This window comes from Phaseolus vulgaris, chromosome 3 (assembly GCF_051622355.1).
Source record: "Phaseolus vulgaris cultivar YP4 chromosome 3, ASM5162235v1, whole genome shotgun sequence".
In the NCBI taxonomy this organism is placed as follows: Eukaryota; Viridiplantae; Streptophyta; class Magnoliopsida; order Fabales; family Fabaceae; genus Phaseolus; species Phaseolus vulgaris.
This window is the reverse complement of record NC_143500.1, coordinates 50,709,985-50,730,148: the sequence shown is the minus strand read 5'-3', so window position 1 is coordinate 50,730,148 and position 20,164 is coordinate 50,709,985. Positions and strand designations below refer to the sequence as shown.

General features: G+C 30.9%; 1 protein-coding gene across 1 annotated transcript; it reads right to left on the bottom strand.

Annotated features, from left to right (window-relative positions):
- Positions 1–3,342: 3,342 nt before the first annotated feature.
- LOC137808382 (proline-rich receptor-like protein kinase PERK15) lies at positions 3,343–7,077 on the bottom strand. Its single transcript, XM_068609457.2, has 9 exons — positions 6,939–7,077; positions 6,346–6,849; positions 5,684–6,265; positions 5,382–5,468; positions 5,214–5,284; positions 5,023–5,099; positions 4,762–4,906; positions 4,305–4,466; positions 3,343–3,941 (listed from the first exon to the last, which is right to left on the bottom strand). Exons 2-9 carry the CDS (start codon positions 6,752–6,754, stop codon positions 3,708–3,710), a joined length of 1,767 nt encoding a protein of 588 aa, XP_068465558.1. The 5' UTR covers positions 6,755–6,849; positions 6,939–7,077; the 3' UTR covers positions 3,343–3,707.
- Between the last annotated feature and the right edge of the window lie 13,087 nt (positions 7,078–20,164).

The following is a 20,164-nucleotide window of genomic DNA, read 5'->3' as shown; positions in this document are numbered from 1 at the left end:
GTACCCGTCTTAATGAACCACATTATTAGTAATATTTTGCCTGACACTCATTTTCCTTTTTTCTAACTTTTATCTGTTATCTGTTGCAATTTCATTAACTTACAATTTTTTTACATTCTCATATAAACATTATTATTATTGAATAAAAAATTATTTCATATAACAATTATTTTAATATCATTACATCTTTTACAGAACCGTAATTCCAGAATACATTTTTTCATTAACATTACATATAAATTTAAAATCATTTCAATTCAATTTGTTATAAAATATAAAAATATTTAGAGTTAAACCAGATGATTATGAGTTATAAACCCTGAAATCATATTAGATTTCAGTTTACAATCATGAAGTTGTTCAGCTGCAACTCTGCCACAAATTTGATTGCTGAAACACTATTACTTGCAACTTTCTTTACGGAAATTTTTTTTTATACATACATTTTAAGTGATTACGAGATTTCATATCATAAATACCGTTGCACGTCAAAAGTTTGAAAACAAAAAAAAAAAGTCAAATCGTGGTAATTTGGAATTAAGATGAATCCTCTCTGGTCAAACAATAACCCAAACATTTTGTTCCAATGTTACATCTGAAGCAAATTGAAGAAAAATGAATATGAAGAAAGAAACATTGGAGAATATCCACGAGATGACAATGATATAATTATCAAAATCACAACACAGTACTTTCATGGGAGCAAGACGTTGAAGGAAGCTTCATGAAAGAAGTGAAGCACTCAACTATGAAGCTTCATGGTAATTTCATTTGCTTTCAGCTTTGGTTTATCGTTTATTGACTTGCATCGCAAAACACCAACAGAAACAAAAAACAAATAAAATAGACTCAAACTATATATTCTCTTTCCTCTGATTGGGTGGTTAGGGGAGGATCGTTAAATGGCTTTTTCTTTCCACAGCTTTCCATGAATCCTGCAAACAACTTGCAAGATGAAATAACCGTAGTCAAGCTCCTAAGGAACTTTCTTTCCCAATTATTGTATTATGAATCCCCTCACCCCAATAAATTATTTTATTGGTTACAAAAGGATAGTGAATGGGTATTTGCTCTAGTCCAAAATAGAAATTTAAAAAAGATACCAGATTGATTAGATGAGGAATGGTGTTAAAATAATTGTAAGTGGTGACAATTTCCTAAATATTTTAATATATATTATATTGATTTCAACTTAATCGATTTAAATAATATATATCACTGATAATGTGATAGAATCATTGTAAAATGTAGCATATAAAATGATAAAAAATTTAAAATTTATTTTACATGGAATTCTGCGCTGTAACCACAAAATATGTATTGATTTGAGTTTTGAATGGGGCATTCTTTGAAGTTTTGTGCAATTTATAAAATACAATATACATACATAAAATTTGATTTGATCCTACCATTATATATCCTCTTGCGAATATGCAGTATAGACATGTGGCAATTCAAAAGAAGAAACAAGTCATCACTGCAAAGTATGCACTTTGTATAGACATGTGGCAATTCAGAATGAGAAACAAGTCATCATGTGATGTGATGTGACACTTGTGCATAGGTTGCTGAAAAAGGAGTCATGCATAGTTTCACCTCGACTACAACCAAGGCAACAAGGAGTAGTGCATCATCCATGACCACCATTAATATCTCTTTGTATTTTGAATACAAAAGCACTTGCATTAATATGGTTTAAAAGTCCAAAACACATTCTTAAAGAAGACATGTCTTAAGTTACCTACTTTCCTTAAAGTTCACAACTTCATGACTCTTAATCCGCATGAAAAGTATTGTATGAATACTTTTAATTGTCATAGAGATTGTTAGGTTCTCTAGTGAACAGATTCCATACACTCTACTTAAAACCCATGTTTGGATAAATAACACTGGAGAGATGAGGAAACAAAGAGTATATTGTAAAATTGGATACAAGATAATACACAAACGGCAATATAGGAAAGTATGTTGATTGCATGACTATTCTATTTACATGAAAAATGACACAAAACAGAATGACAACAATACATAACAGGGGATTAACATAGGAAGCAACCTATGTGCTATGTGGGGTATTAGTGAGGAGTTTGTTAGTCAATTATTTCTACTTGTAAGATAGCTTGCAGGATATGGAACATATGTAATAGGTGGTCTAATATTAGCACAACTCATCATAATATCATAATACATTATGATAGTTAAAAATAGAATCTGGAAATATATGTAGATGGAAGTAATATTGTATTTTTGAATATGCGAAATAGATACTTACATACTCTAGAACTGTGTGTTCTTTTGCCAATCTTTCAAGTGGCAACCAAAGTGCAGAACGAAAGAAATATGTAAAATGCATGAGATGATGTGGATGGACAATTTACTCTGCTTAAAATCTATATTTCAAGTAAATTTTTTATAAAAAATACATGGGCTAAAACATACTATTTGTTCTATAATATATTTTCTTTAATAGAAAAACAATAATATTTTTTAGTTGTTATAGTCACTAAAAAAAGATTTGGTATTATTATTAAATGGTTTCTAAGGTATCTAATTAGAAATCAAATTTTTTTTACCAAATTTAAAATCTAAATAATTTGTAGTTAAAACCTTAGTAACTAATTAGATATAATTTAAAAAATATTTAACAATATAATAGAAACTAATTTAAAAATCAATGTTTTTTTTTCTAAAATTGTCTCTAATTTAATCACTAATTAATTTTGATCTCTAAACTTAATTTCTAATCGATGATTTTCTATATAATTTTGTTCAGGGTAGCTCTTTAGGTACAATACACACTTTATTTTTCCCTGTAGGGTATTTATCTTAGATTTGTATCCTTTGTGGATACGTATATAAAAATATCATATATAATGGGAAAACTACCAAACATATGAATTTTTATTGCATTTGCTCCTCTTTATGTAATAATTAATTAATTATATGAACATTAATTATAGTTTGAAAGTGCATTTATAATATTTACTATAGTTGTAGATTTTGACTATATGAGCCTAAATAGTTTAATTGTCATTTATACATATACATCAAAGTAAATTGGGCTTAGAATAGGTGGGAATAAACTCTTTTTTTTCTTTAAAAAAAGTTTGAAATAAACATGATTTATTATATCTTAAAGTGTGACAGTTAAATTCACGAGTAACAGAATTTGGATCTGCAACAGAAAATTATGAATAACATAATAAATATTATAGACTAGTTCTTATCATTTTTAAATAACTAATTAATTACATTTATAACCACCAACAATAATGTGGGTTAACACAAATCTTTCCAGTTATACCTAAATGGACCTTTTACCAATCTCTAAAAAAATGCATATAATGTCAAATCAGAAGATAAATCAAGAATTAAAAGAATGTTACATTAATAGAGCCTCATAAGGTGCATCTCAAACATACTAATAGGGTCACAAAACCAAATCATTCATTCCCCATTTCCTATATAGTATGAGATCCCACTTCACATATACACCAACGAAATAGATAAAAATAACAACCCCAGTGGTAAAAAATTGTTTATCTATTTTTTTACCCTCTTAATGCGCTTGAGAACTACTTCTGGTATTGTGACTTGATATTAGAGAAAATTTAAGAATGCGACTCAATTATGTGACGAGGGTGACCCAAAGTTAGCAGAGAATTGTGCCGTTTTGATTGAGTATTCAAAACTTGGGTTTGAGGTTTCTAATGATAAGCCATCTCCTTACTGGAAAGCTCACCACTGTCATTAAATTCTTGGCTCGACATTATTGCCTGTCTGAACTTAATCATATCAGCATTGTATTGCATGGTATCATATTCTGAGCTTCCAGATGAAGAAATGAAAGCACTGCTATTCCCATTCCCATTCCCATTCCCTGCAAGTTTCGTTTCTTTCAAGTCTTCCAATGACACATCTCCTTCCAGCGCTCTCACAATCTGCCCATAGTTAACTCATACTTATATTAAATGAATAAATATAAAGTCACACCACTATAACTTTCATCATGTAAAATTCTGCATGCATGTCCACCAAAACTATCATTTTTCTAAAACAATCTGTCATTGAATTCCCAAGTATATAAATGACAAAACCCCCACATCACATCATATTGTTTTCAATGGCAATTGCAGTATTGCTGTGGTGCAACTATCCACAACGACAAAACCCTAAACCCTAAAAAGAAAACAAAATTTTAAACCCAAGAGACATTTAGAATCATGGTAATGAATTTTCTGTCAAATTCTACATATTTAGTCACATATGGCAATAATTAAGATAATCTCTGTGTATATATATACCTGGCTCATTTTTGAACGCTTCCTAGCCGAATGACGAATGCTTGCAGCTGCGCAAGCTGCCATTCTTGTCATTTCCTGGGTATTGTAGTTGCCTTCCAAAAATGGATCCACCAACCCTCCAAAGTTGCCATCCTCCAATCCTTTATTCAGGAGTGGTCGAGCCTGCTCGTTACATATAGAGTTTCTTATTCACTTTTGGATTGAAAAAATAGTTGTAGGGAAATATGGACGAACTTGAAAACCAAACTATATACTTTTGGGAGACTAATTCACTCACTCTCTCTCTCTCTCTCTCTCTCTCTCTCTCTCTCTCTATATATATATATATATATATATATATATATATATATCTGAAATCTCCTCCCTAAGATAGAGAGTAAAAGATAGAAATGTATATATTTATGTTGTTTTGGTAATTCTAAGTATTGTAGATAGAAATGTAATATAGAGTACTAACCCAATCCACTAAACTGTCCTCCATGACATTTGACGAATCTACAGGCCGTTTCCCGGTTATGAGTTCCAATAGCATGACCCCAAATGAGAAAACATCAGACTTCTCTGTCAATTTTCCACTTGATGCGTATTCTGGGGCCAAGTACCTATTTTAATATGCAAAATTAGAACATTCAGTTGGACTAATTGATGAATATTATGATTAGTTATGCCACTTGCTTTTATAGTAGGACAAATATTAGAGCACGAAGTGGAGAATTACCCGAATGTTCCCATGACACGAGTTGAGACATGTGTATTATTATCAGAAGTCAACTTTGCGAGTCCAAAATCAGACACCTGATCAAGATGGACATTGTAGTGTAAACTTACTCATGTGTAATATGTGTGATATAGGGTTAAGAAATAGTAAATACATAGACTTCATATAAAAAAAATGTAGATATGAGAAACCTTTGCTTCAAAACTATCATCAAGAAGAACGTTAGAAGCTTTAATGTCACGATGGATGATGCGAGGGCTACCTGAGTTCATTTGTAAAAGTAGCAAATATGAGAATGATAATGAAGCAAAATAAAATAAAATTATGATAGGTAGAAGAAATTGAAATCTGATGCTTACAATCTTCATGAAGGTATGCAAGCCCTTTGGCAGATCCCATTGCAATTCGCATTCTAGAAGGCCAATCCATGGTAGGCATACCTTTTCCTGTGACCATCAAATCATAAGCTATATTACTATTCATTCTTTCCTACTCGCTTACGTATACGATAAATGCTACTAACATATTTTGTTTAACAGTCTTAAATACATTATTATTAGTTATTAAAATGTATTAAATATGACAATGTTCGTAGCACCTACAGAGTTGATATATAGAAAGATAAAAATAGAAGAGTTAAAAGCATAAATAATATTGTTACCATGAAGGTGATGTTCCAAAGTTGAGTTGGGAACAAATTCATAGACCAACATTCTTTGGCCTCCACAAATGCAATATCCAACAAGTGACACAAGATGACGATGATGAACTCGACTAATGATGTCAATCTCAGCTTGGAACTCGCGTTCTCCTTGTCCACTACCTGCTTTTAGACTCTTAACAGCCACTTCCTTTCCATTAGGTAAAACTCCCTTATGGACATAGCCAAAGCCACCTTGTCCAATAATCTGGTCATTGGCAAATCCTTTGGTGGCAGCTGCTAGCTCCTCATAAGTGAAGGTACCACCCTTGAGTGTGAGAGAAAGGCCTGGCGATGTGGAACCCATTCCCACTGAGTAATTAGAGCTCATATCACCACTGCTCATTTGGGGATGGGATGTACCCCAGCCACCACCACCACCACCACCACTAGGAGGAGCCATTCCCATTCCCATTTGCATCCCCATTCCCATCTGCATCCCCATCCCTTGTTGTTGAACCCTCACCACATGGTCATTCCCGAGAGGACCAGGTCCTTGTTGCCAATTAGGGAGAGAATTTTGCCCAGTGTTGTAATAATTGCCTGCAAATTATTTTAGACCCCTTTGAGACAATGCAATGATATGTATGTGAATACCAACCACATTTGAATTAAAATGTCACCTTTTCCTTTAGAAGGAGATGCGTAGTAGTACTTCTTCTGCTTTCGCTTCTTCCTTCTGCAACACCAAACAAAACACACAATGATCAACACGAGAAGGACAAACCCAACTCCAATCCCAGCTCCCAATGCTGCTTTATCGGTGCCACCATTGTCTTTCTCTGTACTCGACATCTTTTCATGCGACAGCGCTTTGTGCGTCTCTTTGGCTGAAGGAGTGGACGAAGACGACGATGATGATGAGGAACCCTTTGAATTATCGGGCGTGGCATTGTTGGGCGTGGCATTGTCGGGCGTGGCATTGTTGGGCGTGGCATTGTCGGGAGTGGCGTTATCGGGGGTGGCGTCATCGGGGGTGGCGTTATCGGGTGTGTTGTTATGAGGAGCGGATTTCTTATCTGGGGAAGACATTAGTCCTCTGGGTTCCGGCTAAATGGTATACGTTGAAAACCACGTCTGCCGGAACACCAGATTTTCCCCTACTTTTTTCTCACAATGGTTGAGCCCTGTGAAGAAGCAAAGAGATTTCAAAGTTAAACGAAAGAAATGAGAAAATGGTGTGGGAACAGAGAAATGATAATAGAATTGTTAGTACCTGGAAGGATTATCAAAAGAAACGAAATGGAAGAAACTATTGCGTTGGAGAGGAAGTGGTAATACAAAAGGAACCAATTACCGTTGGTTCCTTGGGATCCTCAATGGCCTCCTACAAAGGAGGGCCTTTGCGCCACCTCTTACTTAGCTTAAGTCATTTATAGATTTACCATTTTCTGACTGGTCTTTATTTCATCATCAACACCCATTATTTCCTTTTATCATCCATCTTTCATCACCAATATTAACCACAAATATACCTTTCTCATCCTCCCCACCCCTCCAAATATTCAATTACAAATAACCCTCCATGACATTTTTCTTCTCTATTTATTTTGCATGCGTTGTTTGCGTAAATAAACACTATAATGGAACATTGTTTTACCTGTCATATTATATATAATTACGAACGTTAATTATTAAATTTACAAATGAGTGGTTAAACGAAGAAAAAAGTACTCCTGTAATTTGGTATACGGAGTGCCAAATACCATACTATATGAAGATGATGTTTTTTATGGTATTCATTCTATTGCGTAGGTTTCTATTGCCCTAAAAGAAATTTGGTTTGATAACATGGCAGTGTAAGAGGATGTGTATGTTACCGTCTGCGAGACATAAACCTACTTTGTGGAAGGACATCTTTTCTTATTTCTATCATTTTGTGTTGAAGATGCTTCAGCAGAATTAATGGTTTAACAATTTCAACTCTACACATATTAACTAACTTCAACTCATGTTACAAAAATGTTAAATTCTTCTTTTCTAACAAACATTTACTTATTTACTGAGATTTAATAAAAATCACAGATTTTGATGAGTTTTTTTCTCCTAATTTTGTTTTTTAATACCCAATTTATAAAACGTGTGTTTAAAATAGTGTGCTAAAAAGATTCTTCTTAACAAGTTATATATCAATTTTAAAATAATTGGTATTTTTTACTAATATACTATTATAATAATTTTTAAATAACAATAAAAACACATATATTCACCAATAAAAAGAATAAATGAAGACACGTGTAAGAAAATATATTTTCTCGGTCTTTTTAGTATTAACGATTAATCCCTTTGTCATGACTAAATTGAGTGAGGTTTGGCTTAGTTAATGATGATCATGTTTTTGGAGTGGGCTGAATCAATCCAACATCTGTTTTTTGAGTGTAAATATGCGTATTAAGTCTGGAATAGCTGCTTTAGATGGGTTAAAATTTTGTATGTTAAACATAAGGACTTAAAAAGTCACTTTGAGAGTTTTTATTTGGCTAATTTAGCTCTTGTCAAAATCTTATTTGAAAAGGAATTTGGACAGTAATTGTATGGAGTATTTGGAATCATAGTAATACAATTGTTTGCAAGCAAGGTTAAATGGACATGGAGGAAATTTTTCATATGACATAATTGAAAACTTGGTTATGGTTAAAATATAGGATGAAGTCCTTTACGCATTTTTAAAGTGGTATATGAATACTATACACTGCATTAAAATCTGTAATTGAAAAGGCAGATGCGTTGAGAGGAAAACAACTAATCCCCTATATACAGAAACTGGTGGTGCAGCCTGGTTAAGTAGTTACAAAATGTTGGATGAGTTACTGCAACAACATAAAGCTAGGATGGGAAGGGTGATATAAGGATGAATAATTCCCCTGCAGATGAAGATAGAGAGGCACTAAAAGTAGATGTTCAGTTTGGATGGTTAATTGTTTTATAGTTGTGAAAAGGGTGGTGGCAATGCAGGTCAATTTGCAACAAAACTATAAAACAACTTAAATATGCTTTCAATACTGGTGCAAAATTGGGCAGGGATTATGTTGGATTATATCTCACGCTTTTCTATGTGTTTTTTTATTAAATATATTTTGAAGTACTTTAACCAAAATAACTTGGTCTTAGTTAGAGGATAGGAGGTGTTATATAGAGGGTGAGAGGAACGCCATGCTAAGATGGAGAACCTATCTTATTGTATATTATTAGAAAGGTGATTTTGTTTTTTAGTTGTGTAGAAAGAAGCAATGTTAAAGAGCATGTTGCAGGATTATTGAGAAGTGTTGTCCGTGTTGAATAATTGATCAGTGATGGGTCACCAAAGATAATGACTATTTAACCCCCGTGTTATATTCACTTTAAATGACGGCTAAGGTAAAAGCCGTTGTTATAGACCCTCCTAACTCAACACACATGGTGCCCTAAAACGGTGGTGAAGAGAAGTGGAGGGCTCATGACAGCGGCGACGGTGGCTAGTAATGGCGAATAGAGGCACAACCTTGTGCGTGAAGGCAACGGTGGTGAAGAGAAGCGGTAGGCTCACGGCAGGAGCGACAACGGCTAGCAGCGGTGAATGGAGGCACAAGAATACCAACAGTGAAAACAACGGTGGTAAACAATGAAGAAACAAATAAGAGAAACAAAAAAAAACAAATAAGCAATGGAGGATTCTGGAATGAGTGAATGAAAGAAACTTACAAAAACAAAGAGCTCGAAGATAAAGAAGAAGAAGAGAGAGCATGAAGGCAAAGAAGGGACAAGCGCGAAAGATAGAGGAAATACGAAAGCGTAAGTGACACGCTACGAATTACGGTAATAAAATACCAAAGCGCTTGGTCTACAAAGACGGCTATTTCAATAGCCGCCATTTTACACTCGTTTTAATTTCAAAAATGTCATTGCGTTTTGATGGACGACATTTGGTAATAAAAGCGTTGTGAATCTATTGTCGTAAATGGGCCTTTTTGCACTAGTGTAAAACCACACTTATACCCCACTTAAAATAACCAAAATAAATAGGGGTCCAAAAAACCAGTGCCTAGATATTTTACGAAACAAAAGGAGTATCAGATAGTGAATGCTAATATGTGGTTGACGATAAAAGATAACCATACACCCAAATGGCAATTCCTCTAAGCCTCATGTGAGCCACAATAGACTACCATTGTATCCATGTTTGTCAGAGTGGTTAATCCTTCATTTGAGGCAGCTGCAAGTCATGTTTGATGCAAAAGAGTAGTAAGGATTGAGTTCTTGAGATAGGAAAGGTAGACGCTTATGTCATTTATTGTACCTTCACACCTACATTTGAGAGACAGAAAGAAACCCAACCACCAATCCAAAAAGTATATTTGTGACATGTGTGATTTAGCTTTGAAAGAAAACTTTGTTTACCTTAATCATTACAAACTACCCTTCCCTTCCCCTCCTTTCCTATGTTATCACTAGTGCAGAAACATAAAACAAATGCGGTTGTTTTGAATTTATAAATGCGGCTTTATAACCGCATTTGATCAACACGCACTTGTAAATCAAAAAATATAAATGCGGCTATATAGTCGCATTTATAAATACCATTTACAAGTGCGGTTATTTGCTTTAACCGCACTTGTATATGCCGAATCATTAAAAAAAATTAAAAATTTTAAAACATCGTCAATCTTGTGTGAAGCCAAGATTGATGAACAGTCACGGGAGCGAACAACGGTGGCGGCAGCAGAAGCGACGACGGACAGGGAAGCAGCAACGGAGCAAACCAAAAAATCCACAAGAAACCACGAAGACAATGAAAGAGTGCTTCGAGATCACTAATGCAAGGAAAAAAACATATATAAGAAAAACGAAAAAACATTTATGCATATATTTGTGAAGATGAAGAGGAAAAAAGAGAGTTCAAGAAACTTACATTGCACAAATGGAATGCAGATGCAGTAGAAGGAGACGAACTCAGAGTGCAAACGCGAAACGAAGGCAAAGACGATAAATAAAGTTTGAAATTGTGTGTGGCGCGCTTCAAAATTTAAGGTAAAAAAGGATTTACGAATGCGGTTAAATGTAAAACCGCATTCGTAAATCAAAGAATTTTGATTTACGAATGCGGTTATTCAAATAACCGCATTCGTAAATCAAAATAATTTCAAAAATGCCACCGCGTTTTTTTCGAAAGCGGGTAGCGCAAAAGCCGCACTAAATAAAGCGTATCCTTTTCTTCTTTTTGCACTAGTGTATGTTATTTCTTCACATTTTGTATACACGTTCTAAACCATACACCAATCAGAATATGAGAAAGAAACTATAGGGATTTTATTTGTTATTGATAACTTTTTACGGCAAGTGCACCGTGTTGTCAGAAGTAATAATGTGTCCCTAAGGACGGATATCGAACCCACAAAGAACAGTTGAATATTCAAGTGAAAGATTCACTAAATAATAAACAGAATAATAAAAGTTTTGTTAAGAGTTGTTATGATGACAAGAATTAACAAGAAAATAAGTCAAAAAGTTTGTTGCTTCAAATGGAAAAATAGGAATTGAGTTTCATCTTTCTCACTCTTTTGCATTTTGATTAGCATGACAATATTGTGCCATTTGATTGATATTGATGTCTGTGTAAAAATTATTTATATCGATTCCTCGCATATAAAATTATTAAGATGCTTCCTAAATATCGATTACTCGCATATTTATAAAAACAACTTATCATTAAGATTAGACGTTGATAGCAATTAACATTTCATGTCTATTCCTAGCACTCAAATATGTTAAGTATTATTGTTTAGGTCAGAACCATAAAAATATTTTTCAGTCATATTTAAGATTTTAGATCATGGTAAACCAAACATTATAAATAAAACAATAATACCAATCACCAATCAAGAACAAAATATTGTATTTAGATATCACCTCAATATACATAAGAGTTTGAAAAGATTATTCCCAAACCTAAAGGGTAGAACTAACCATATATGATGATTGTTACAAGCAGAGAAAGCAAGAAAAGAATATTTCGGATGTTTCTTCTTGACCACTGTCTCCTCTAATGTTTCTCACACCTCTTATTCTCCAAATTGGGATACAATTCACTCTATGTTGTTTTCCTCTCAATCTTTCACACTAGGTTTGAGTCAAAAAGCCCCCTTTTTAACCTAATTTGCTAGGGTTAGGTGACTTCTTGAGTCACGTTGATGAGCTTGTTGCTTAAAACATAAAAAGACTCAATGTTTCTGGCGCTTTATCGCTCAAGCAAGAAATAGCTTGCTTGAGCGAGTAAAGCGTCAATTTTTCTATGGCTTCTGGAGCATTCTCGCTCAAGTGAGAACAGGCTCGCTTGAGCGAGATTCCCTGTTGCTGAGTTGGGTTTTTTTTTATTTTGTGCGTTTCGAGGCCTTCCAGCTTTCTCCTTTTAGCTTATATCATTCCTCTTTAGCCCAATCATCTTTATTCTTCCCTAGAAACCTGAATTTAACACCAAATTTGGGAATAAAATGTTTTTATTCAAATAAAGATCATAAAATATGTAAAAAGGTAAAAAATCATAAATTATGAATTATTTTATATGTAATTTAACAATTAATACTCATAAGTGCCTATATTTTAATATGAAATATTACTTAAATTAGGCACTTATCAATTATCCAAAGCCATGATTTCAATTGTGGTCCCCCAAAGATTTCCTCTCCTTTAACTGTTCCATTGTTGAACATGACTCTGTTACTTTGTTCCCAAACTTCTCTCACCATTGCCATCCATATGACTTTCCAAAACTTGTTTTCAGATTTGGTTAAATCTACCAAAACAAAGTGATAAAAATTATGTTCAACCTGTTTATGGGCCACATTAGAGACCCCTATCCATTTATGGAAGAGGTTCCATACTACCTCTGCTCCTTTACATTGAAAGAAGAGGTGGCTAACATACTCATTTTTCAGGCCATACATCACACAACATAAAGGGGGAACAAGTACAACTATGTGCCTAAGGTTATCCCTTGTAGCCACATTATTGAGGCTCAATCTCCACAATGGATGTAATATTCAAATTCCATATCATAAGAAGAAAAGGTGAACTAACCCTCCTAGAGTTTCTATTAGAACTCTCAAATGTTGATCTTACAGTATAACACATGTGTTGATCCGGTTTAGGGTTTCATTACCTAATTTCCAAGTAATATTTCTATTAAACCAACCTCCTTTATCTCCTACTCCACACACCTTCTTCATGTCCTGCCACCATGAAGATTAGTGAGTTATATTTTCACTAATATTGATTTGTCTCTAGTCCCCATACTTAGACTTAAGTATTTATATACATTACCGGCTTTGCTCTTGCATTACTCTCCATTTCCATTTTCCTAGAAAAGTTGCATTAAATTTATGGATATCTTTAGCAACCAAACCTCCCTTCTATTTTAACTTTTATATATATATATATATATATATAATCTTCCTACCATCTTGAATAACCTTTTTTGGGGTTTTGAAAAAAGGTAAAAGGAAAACCAAAGTTTTGATATTGCAGACTTGATTAAACTATTCCTTCTTGTAAATATGAGAAATGTCTACCTTTCCATCTATTAAACTTTTTCTTATTTTTTTTAAGCATGTCCCACATTTTTACTCTCCTAAAGTTTCCTCCTACAGATAATTAAATGGAATAGTCATCCTTTTATAGTTTAAACTTTAGAAGAGCCTTTAAGTCAAAACCTCATGTCTTGTGTTTTGTTTCTCTAATGTTATTTTGTTTATTTATTTATTGTGAGGTTTTCTCTTCTAAGATTGTGATTAAATCTCTATAGTTAGGGTTTGATATTCTTATTTCCCTTTTATTTTATTTATTTTATTTATTTTATTTTATTATGTTAATTTTCTTGGCTTAATAAGATTTTATTTTCAAAACTTGGATATATACTCAAATTATAGTCAAAATCAACATTTATTGTTAAATCTCGTGTTCTTGATTATATAAATAACATATTATTGATCTTCTTTACCTTGCTACTCGTTGGTTTATTGGTAGGATTAATAGATAGCTCCTCGGGCTTTTGAGTGTGAGTGTAGAGTTTTATAAGCTAAAAATATTGTTATAATGATAGTTTATCAACACAAAGCCTCAAATATGGTCACAGAGTTTAAAATGTAAAAATTATTGATATGATGATAGCCATACAACCCCTCAAACATAAGCATAGGTATAGGTTTAATAAGTTAAACAAATTTGATGATAATGTTGAAACCTTATACAACTTAAATCCGGTGCAGAAAATTTTGATGATAACAAATACTAAATGATATAAACACATGTTTTATTCTTATGAATCTTCTGATGTGTGTTTTATGTTAATTGAAATCTATCCAACCGTGAAATATATTAGATTGTCCAGTATTAGTAATAGCACTCAATTGCTTATGGTTAAATGAAAACACATAACCAAAGTTGTAACCACAAATATGTTTTAAAGATAACATGAAAAGGTATTTTTAGTAACAATGAAACTATATATTACGTTTTAGTTGCAATAAGTTTTATATAGAAAGTTATATTTTACAACGTTCATTTTATAACATTAGAAAGCAAAAACAAAATAACCATGATACGCTGTTAAAATGCAATTCATGATCTTGTATTTATTTGTGTTTGAATTGTTTCCTTACAAAGAGAATTCAAAAGCTCCCATGACACCCTTCAGTGTTTTGTTGCCTTCGAGCTTTGTAAGAAATGTGTGCTGTAAACATGGATTTTCAACAATGTTAACTACTTTTGTTAAACTTTATGTTTTATTTAGTGTAACTCTATTAATTAGGTGAGGTGGATAAAAGTGATTTACTCTTAATTAATTTGAGGTCATCACCTTCAATGGGTCGAGCAACAAAACTCTTAGCGACACAATCCATACTTTCCTCATTACCAATCTCGGGAGGATTGGATGAAACACTTTATTTAGGAATCAATGGACCAGATTTCATAAACAATTATACTATTTATATTAATTATAATTATAAGATCCAGTTTTAATATTAATTACAATATTTAATATTACAATAATTATAATATTTAATATTAATACTAATTACAATATTTAATATTAAATTAATTATGATATTTAATATTAATTAAAATATTTAATTAAAATATTTAATTAAAATATTTAATATTAATATTAATTATAATATTTAATAGTAATATTAATTATAATATTTAATATAAATATTAATTATAATATTTAATTTTAATTTTAATTTTAATTATAATATTTAATATTTAGTATTAATATTAATTATAATATTTAATATAAATATTATTATAATATTTAATATTAATATTAATTATAATATTTAATATTTTTTAATTTTAATTATAATATTTAATATTAATATTAATTATAATATTTACTATTATTATAATATTTAATATTAATATTAATTATAATATTTAAAATTAATATTAATTATAATATTTAAAATTAATATTAATTATAATATTTAAAATTAATATTAATTATAATATTTAAAATTAATGTTAATTATAATATTTAATATTAATATTAATTGTAAATATTAATTGAATTGTAAGATCTAGTTATAATATTAATTATAATATCATATTAATTATAAATATTTATTATAATATCATTCTAATTATAAATATTTATTATAATATCATTCTAATTATAAATATTTATTATAATTATAAGATCATATTTTAATATAAATAAAAAATATTAATTATGATATTTTTAAATATTTTTAACCTTTTTATATAAGAAATTTATTTTATATTAAAGAAAAAAATTAAAATTAGTTTTAGTCATTGAACTTTCACACTGAAATGTAGAATAATTTATTATAATATTATAATATAGTCTAGATTGAAAATTTATTTCTCACATAAAAAAAATTAACATAGTATAGTATGCTACATGAATACTTTCTAATAGTTTCATTATTACAAATACTCAAGAGGTAAGTTTCGATTAAAAACAAAAAAAAAAAACAATTTCACATTATAGTATAGGAACCAAAAACATATTTAACCCACATATATATAATGTCTGTAAATGATAATTTTAAATATCATATTAATATGTATATTGTACCATCTCGAATTTGGTCAGTTATATGCCCATTAGCCCGACCCGCCAGGTGGTCTAAGGCCAAGATCACCCTGATTTTTTAGACTATATTATTATAAACCCAACATAATTATGTTAGTGTAATAATATTAATTTAGATAAATATATTATGGAAATCAATCTTATTAATGTACAATTAACGTTATTTTAATGCACAATTAATGTGATTTTAATGCACAATATCTCAACCTATTTAAATGCTCTAATTTACTTGCACAATGTCCCTATTTATAAATGCTCTTATTTATTTTTGGAATATCCCTTATTATCATATGTCACATTAAAACCTGGAGGAATCAGTCTCAAAGATCCAAGCCGATGAAGCCCATGACCTAGGGAGTAATCTCAACTCGTATTTTAGCACTATATTCATTATATACACTAGGAGGCTGAATCACTAGAACTTGAAAATAGACAACCAGGATTGGTAGTTAAAACCTTGATACCTAATTAGATACCAATTTAGAAACTATTTATCAATAATACAAACTATTTTAGAAACTAATAATTTTTTTAGTCTTTAAAATAGTATCTAATTTAGTAAATATAACAACTAATTGTTTTTTATCTCTAAATTAGATTTTTATTTAATGATTTTCTTGTAGTGTTATTTTTTAACTTTCATATTTACCTCTAAATATACAATATTACTCTCATAAATTCAAGACCCTCGATTATGGGATTTCATCTAACACAGTTGGAAAAATCATAATTAATTTTCTTTCCTTGATGTAGATACAAAAATTGACATTTGAAGAAGCAATAAGCAGACTAAAGAAAATAGACCAAAATAAAATAATGACATTGAAAACTTTTAAGGTAGGAAAACCTCTTCAATCTGAGAAGTAAAAAAATTCACAAGATCTAGTCCAAAAAATGTGTCCACTATGTGAAAGTAGGATTACAATATTTATTTCTCTCACCTGAAATACAATGTCTCCTTAACATCTCATTAGGATTTCTAATCTCGAGTTATGGTGGATATTTATACTCTTTATATTGTTTTTCTCACTTGTTTGTATTTCTCTTCTTCACAAGTTCTATTTATATAGAGAAAGACTTATTCATAAAGAGATGATGGGATAATTAATATTTGTCACATTTTCAAGATACCTTGAGAAGACAATCTTCAACTTTCTATATTGAATTTCATAGTCTTCAAGAAAGATATAATTCCAAAATTTTAGAATAACCATAGTTGAATCAATTGCCAAGATTTATAGGCCATGATCTCCCATTAAATAAGAAGAGATTCCCAACAAGCATCTATCTTTGTATTTATTTTTATTTATTTTTTGTTTAATGTTAGTAAAATTTTTGGAACAATTGTACTTTTGTTTTGTAGAATTATCATATGGCTAGAGAACGTATGATTTTTGAGTGAGTATAGTAGTGGGAGCTATGAAACTCGGATACGGCCAAAAAGGCGTCATCAGTGTTTCCGATACATAGCAAACACGCGGCGGAAGCATGTACGACACGGTGTCGGATGCTTTTTATTGACTGGAAATGACCCTCTTTCTGGACACACTGGAGGAGACACGTTCCCCTCTTTGGACACACCAGAAAAACTAGAAAAAAAGACGTGATTCAGTGTTTTAAAGACCTCTTCTCTCCCACATTAAATCTCAAATAAAATCTCAAACAAAATCTCAGACAAAATATTAAAACTTCGAAGTAAAAGTTAAACATTATGTTTTTCTTGATTTTTTTTATTTTCAATTTAGTCGTATCTGCGTGTCCGTATCATATCTGTGATTGGACTTTAGAGTGAAAGTGGAAGTAAGGAGAGGATCCAAGAAAGAATGACATATTACAAGGAAAAAATATTTTCTTTAGTCATGAAGAGAAAACCAAGAAGAAAGGTAAAACAGGTGATTGTTGGTTTCAGTATCCCTAATGTTTTTTTCTGGAAATTAAAGGTTAGGTGATGAAATTTTCTTAGTACTGCTTAGACACTCCTAAAATATTCTTTTTAATTTAATTTTTTCTTTTTCTGATAAAAAAAATGTATACAAAGAAATTTTAAAAAAAAACTATAGTCATTAAACTAAGAAGAAATAAAGAAAAAAAAATGATACATTTAACTGAAAAAGTGTACAGATATGCACAATAAAGATCATGAAAGGGACATAATCAAAATCAAACACCCTTTTAAATATATTTTTCCCTCAAATGATTGAAACCTTTTCTAACAGTCTATTCTCACTTCCTTTGATATTTCTTCTTCTATCTGATCTCAGTAATAGTGTAGATCATCATCACTCCACTTTTAAAAGTGAATAAGCAAAGTACCTGGGAATCTTTCCTCTACAGGTTCCTAGACAATATTCTCAATAAAATAAAATATAAAAAAAAAAAACTAAATTCTGAAGTCACAAATACAAATAAAAAATTAAAAAAATAATATGGGTTAAAGTAGTGAAATGAATTAAAAAATATTTTAAAAATTAAAATGATTGAAGTTGTGAGTCATGTGATAATTAAAAAAAAAACACAAAGGCTTGAAGTAGTAGATTTAGTGACAATTTAACAAAAAATTATGTCAAAGTCATGAATTTAAGTATAGCTTCATTTGAAAAGAAAATGGATTTGGACAGAGTGAAAATTGTGCTTAGAAATTATATTTTTATCTTTCAAAATAGTACTTTTAAGTACAACTACCCATCTTAAAATTACTGATTATTATTAAAAAAAATATAGCTCATAATCAATTATATTTATAATTCCTATAATCAATTATGGAAATGTTTTCAATTATCAAAAGTTACAAACTTAACTTAGTCAAATATGTTGCACACACAAATCATCTAACACCCATGACAAGTATTTTCTTCACATTTTTAAGTATTTGTGTGCAGAGTTCCTTCTTTTTAATATTTCTCGTTTTCTAATACCTTAACAAACTACTTATTTCTCCTCCTTAACTCATCTCCCTCCTTCTTTCTTTTCAACCAAAATCACCATTAGATGTTGACATTTTATAATCTAGAAGTGGTAGAGGTTAAGTAGTTTAGAATACGGTTCTCATAATTTCACTAGTTGAATAGGAGATACATCTCTATTTAATTTGATTGTTATGCAAAATCAATATTAAAGCCACGTCAAACATGTAAAATTGATCTAATAAATAATGGGATAAAAAAAGTTAATAACTGATTATTTTTATTTTTTAATCTTAAAAAAAAAAAAAAAAAAAAGCAGCCTAAATAATAGTCAATTTTTATTCTAAAGGTGAGCTTATTTTTGGTAAAGCAGGTAAATGGGCTGGATTCAAAATAGGTAAAGATAGTCAGATTTGTTTCTATTCTTAGTCAATGCAGAATAAGAGAGAAATAAAATAAAATAGAGAAGATACTTACAACAAAGAAAAGGACCCGAGTTTCTGTGACAAATGTTATTATCCAATAGGTCCTTTTGGGCCAATAACTCATCTTTCACTGAATGAACTAACCTACTATCTTTCACCAAGTTAGAAATTGAAGTTTTTTTTTATATTATAACAAATTCATGCTTAAAAAATGAACATTTATCACTGTGATTAGAAACAAACTCACAACACGTGTCAGCCATCAATTTATTTATTTAATATATTATTTTATTTTGTATGATTTAACTAATGATTTCCTACTTGACAAGCAAACTTATTTTCATGAAGACAACAACCTGGTGTTAAAATAATTTTGTAATCCATTAATTAATCACATTATTTATAATATAAGATGATGGTCAGAATTCAAACATAAACTCCTACCAAAACTGAGAACTTTTCCCAAATTTAACACTACAACACAGTGTATCACCCGAGAACTTCGGAACATGTTGCAACAACCTAACTAAGGATTCTTATTGGCTGGGTTCCATTGGGGATAATAAATTTAATTACATATATACACTGATTAGGAACACGTGGCTACATGTAAACTTCGGGTCCATTTGACATTACCTGGCAGTTGACTACTCCAACTGGACCAAAACTTGTTCATTGCAATCCAAATAAATGCAGTGTAGAAACTGAATAACCAATAATCTGTGACCGAGACACGTCATTACACAATAGTCACCAAAGTTGATAGATAGGAATCATTTTCATAAGAACTATCTACAGGTTTTTACAAACTTTTCCCTTTTCTCTCACCAAAAAAGTACTCCAATAAACTAGAGATTTGAAAACAAAAATTTAAAAAGTTCCCACCCTTTCCCCCCAGGCACCAGTCAGTTCCTTTACAAGCCAATACCAGCATCCAACACATCGCATATCCGCGGTAAACCTCTTATAACTGCCATTTGAATATTTAATAAAGTAACGGCTATATGTGAAAGGCAAGAGG

Bases quoted from the DNA above. Each gene is read 5' to 3' on its own strand.
- LOC137808382 (XM_068609457.2), bottom strand. From the start codon at position 6,754: ATGTCTTCCCCAGATAAGAAATCCGCTCCTCATAACAACACACCCGAT. The intron at 6,266-6,345 runs GTGACATTTTAA...AATAATTTGCAG, and splicing joins ATCTCCTTCTAAAGGAAAAG to GCAATTATTACAACACTGGG. The intron at 5,100-5,213 runs GTTTCTCATATC...CATCTTGATCAG, and splicing joins ATGATAGTTTTGAAGCAAAG to GTGTCTGATTTTGGACTCGC.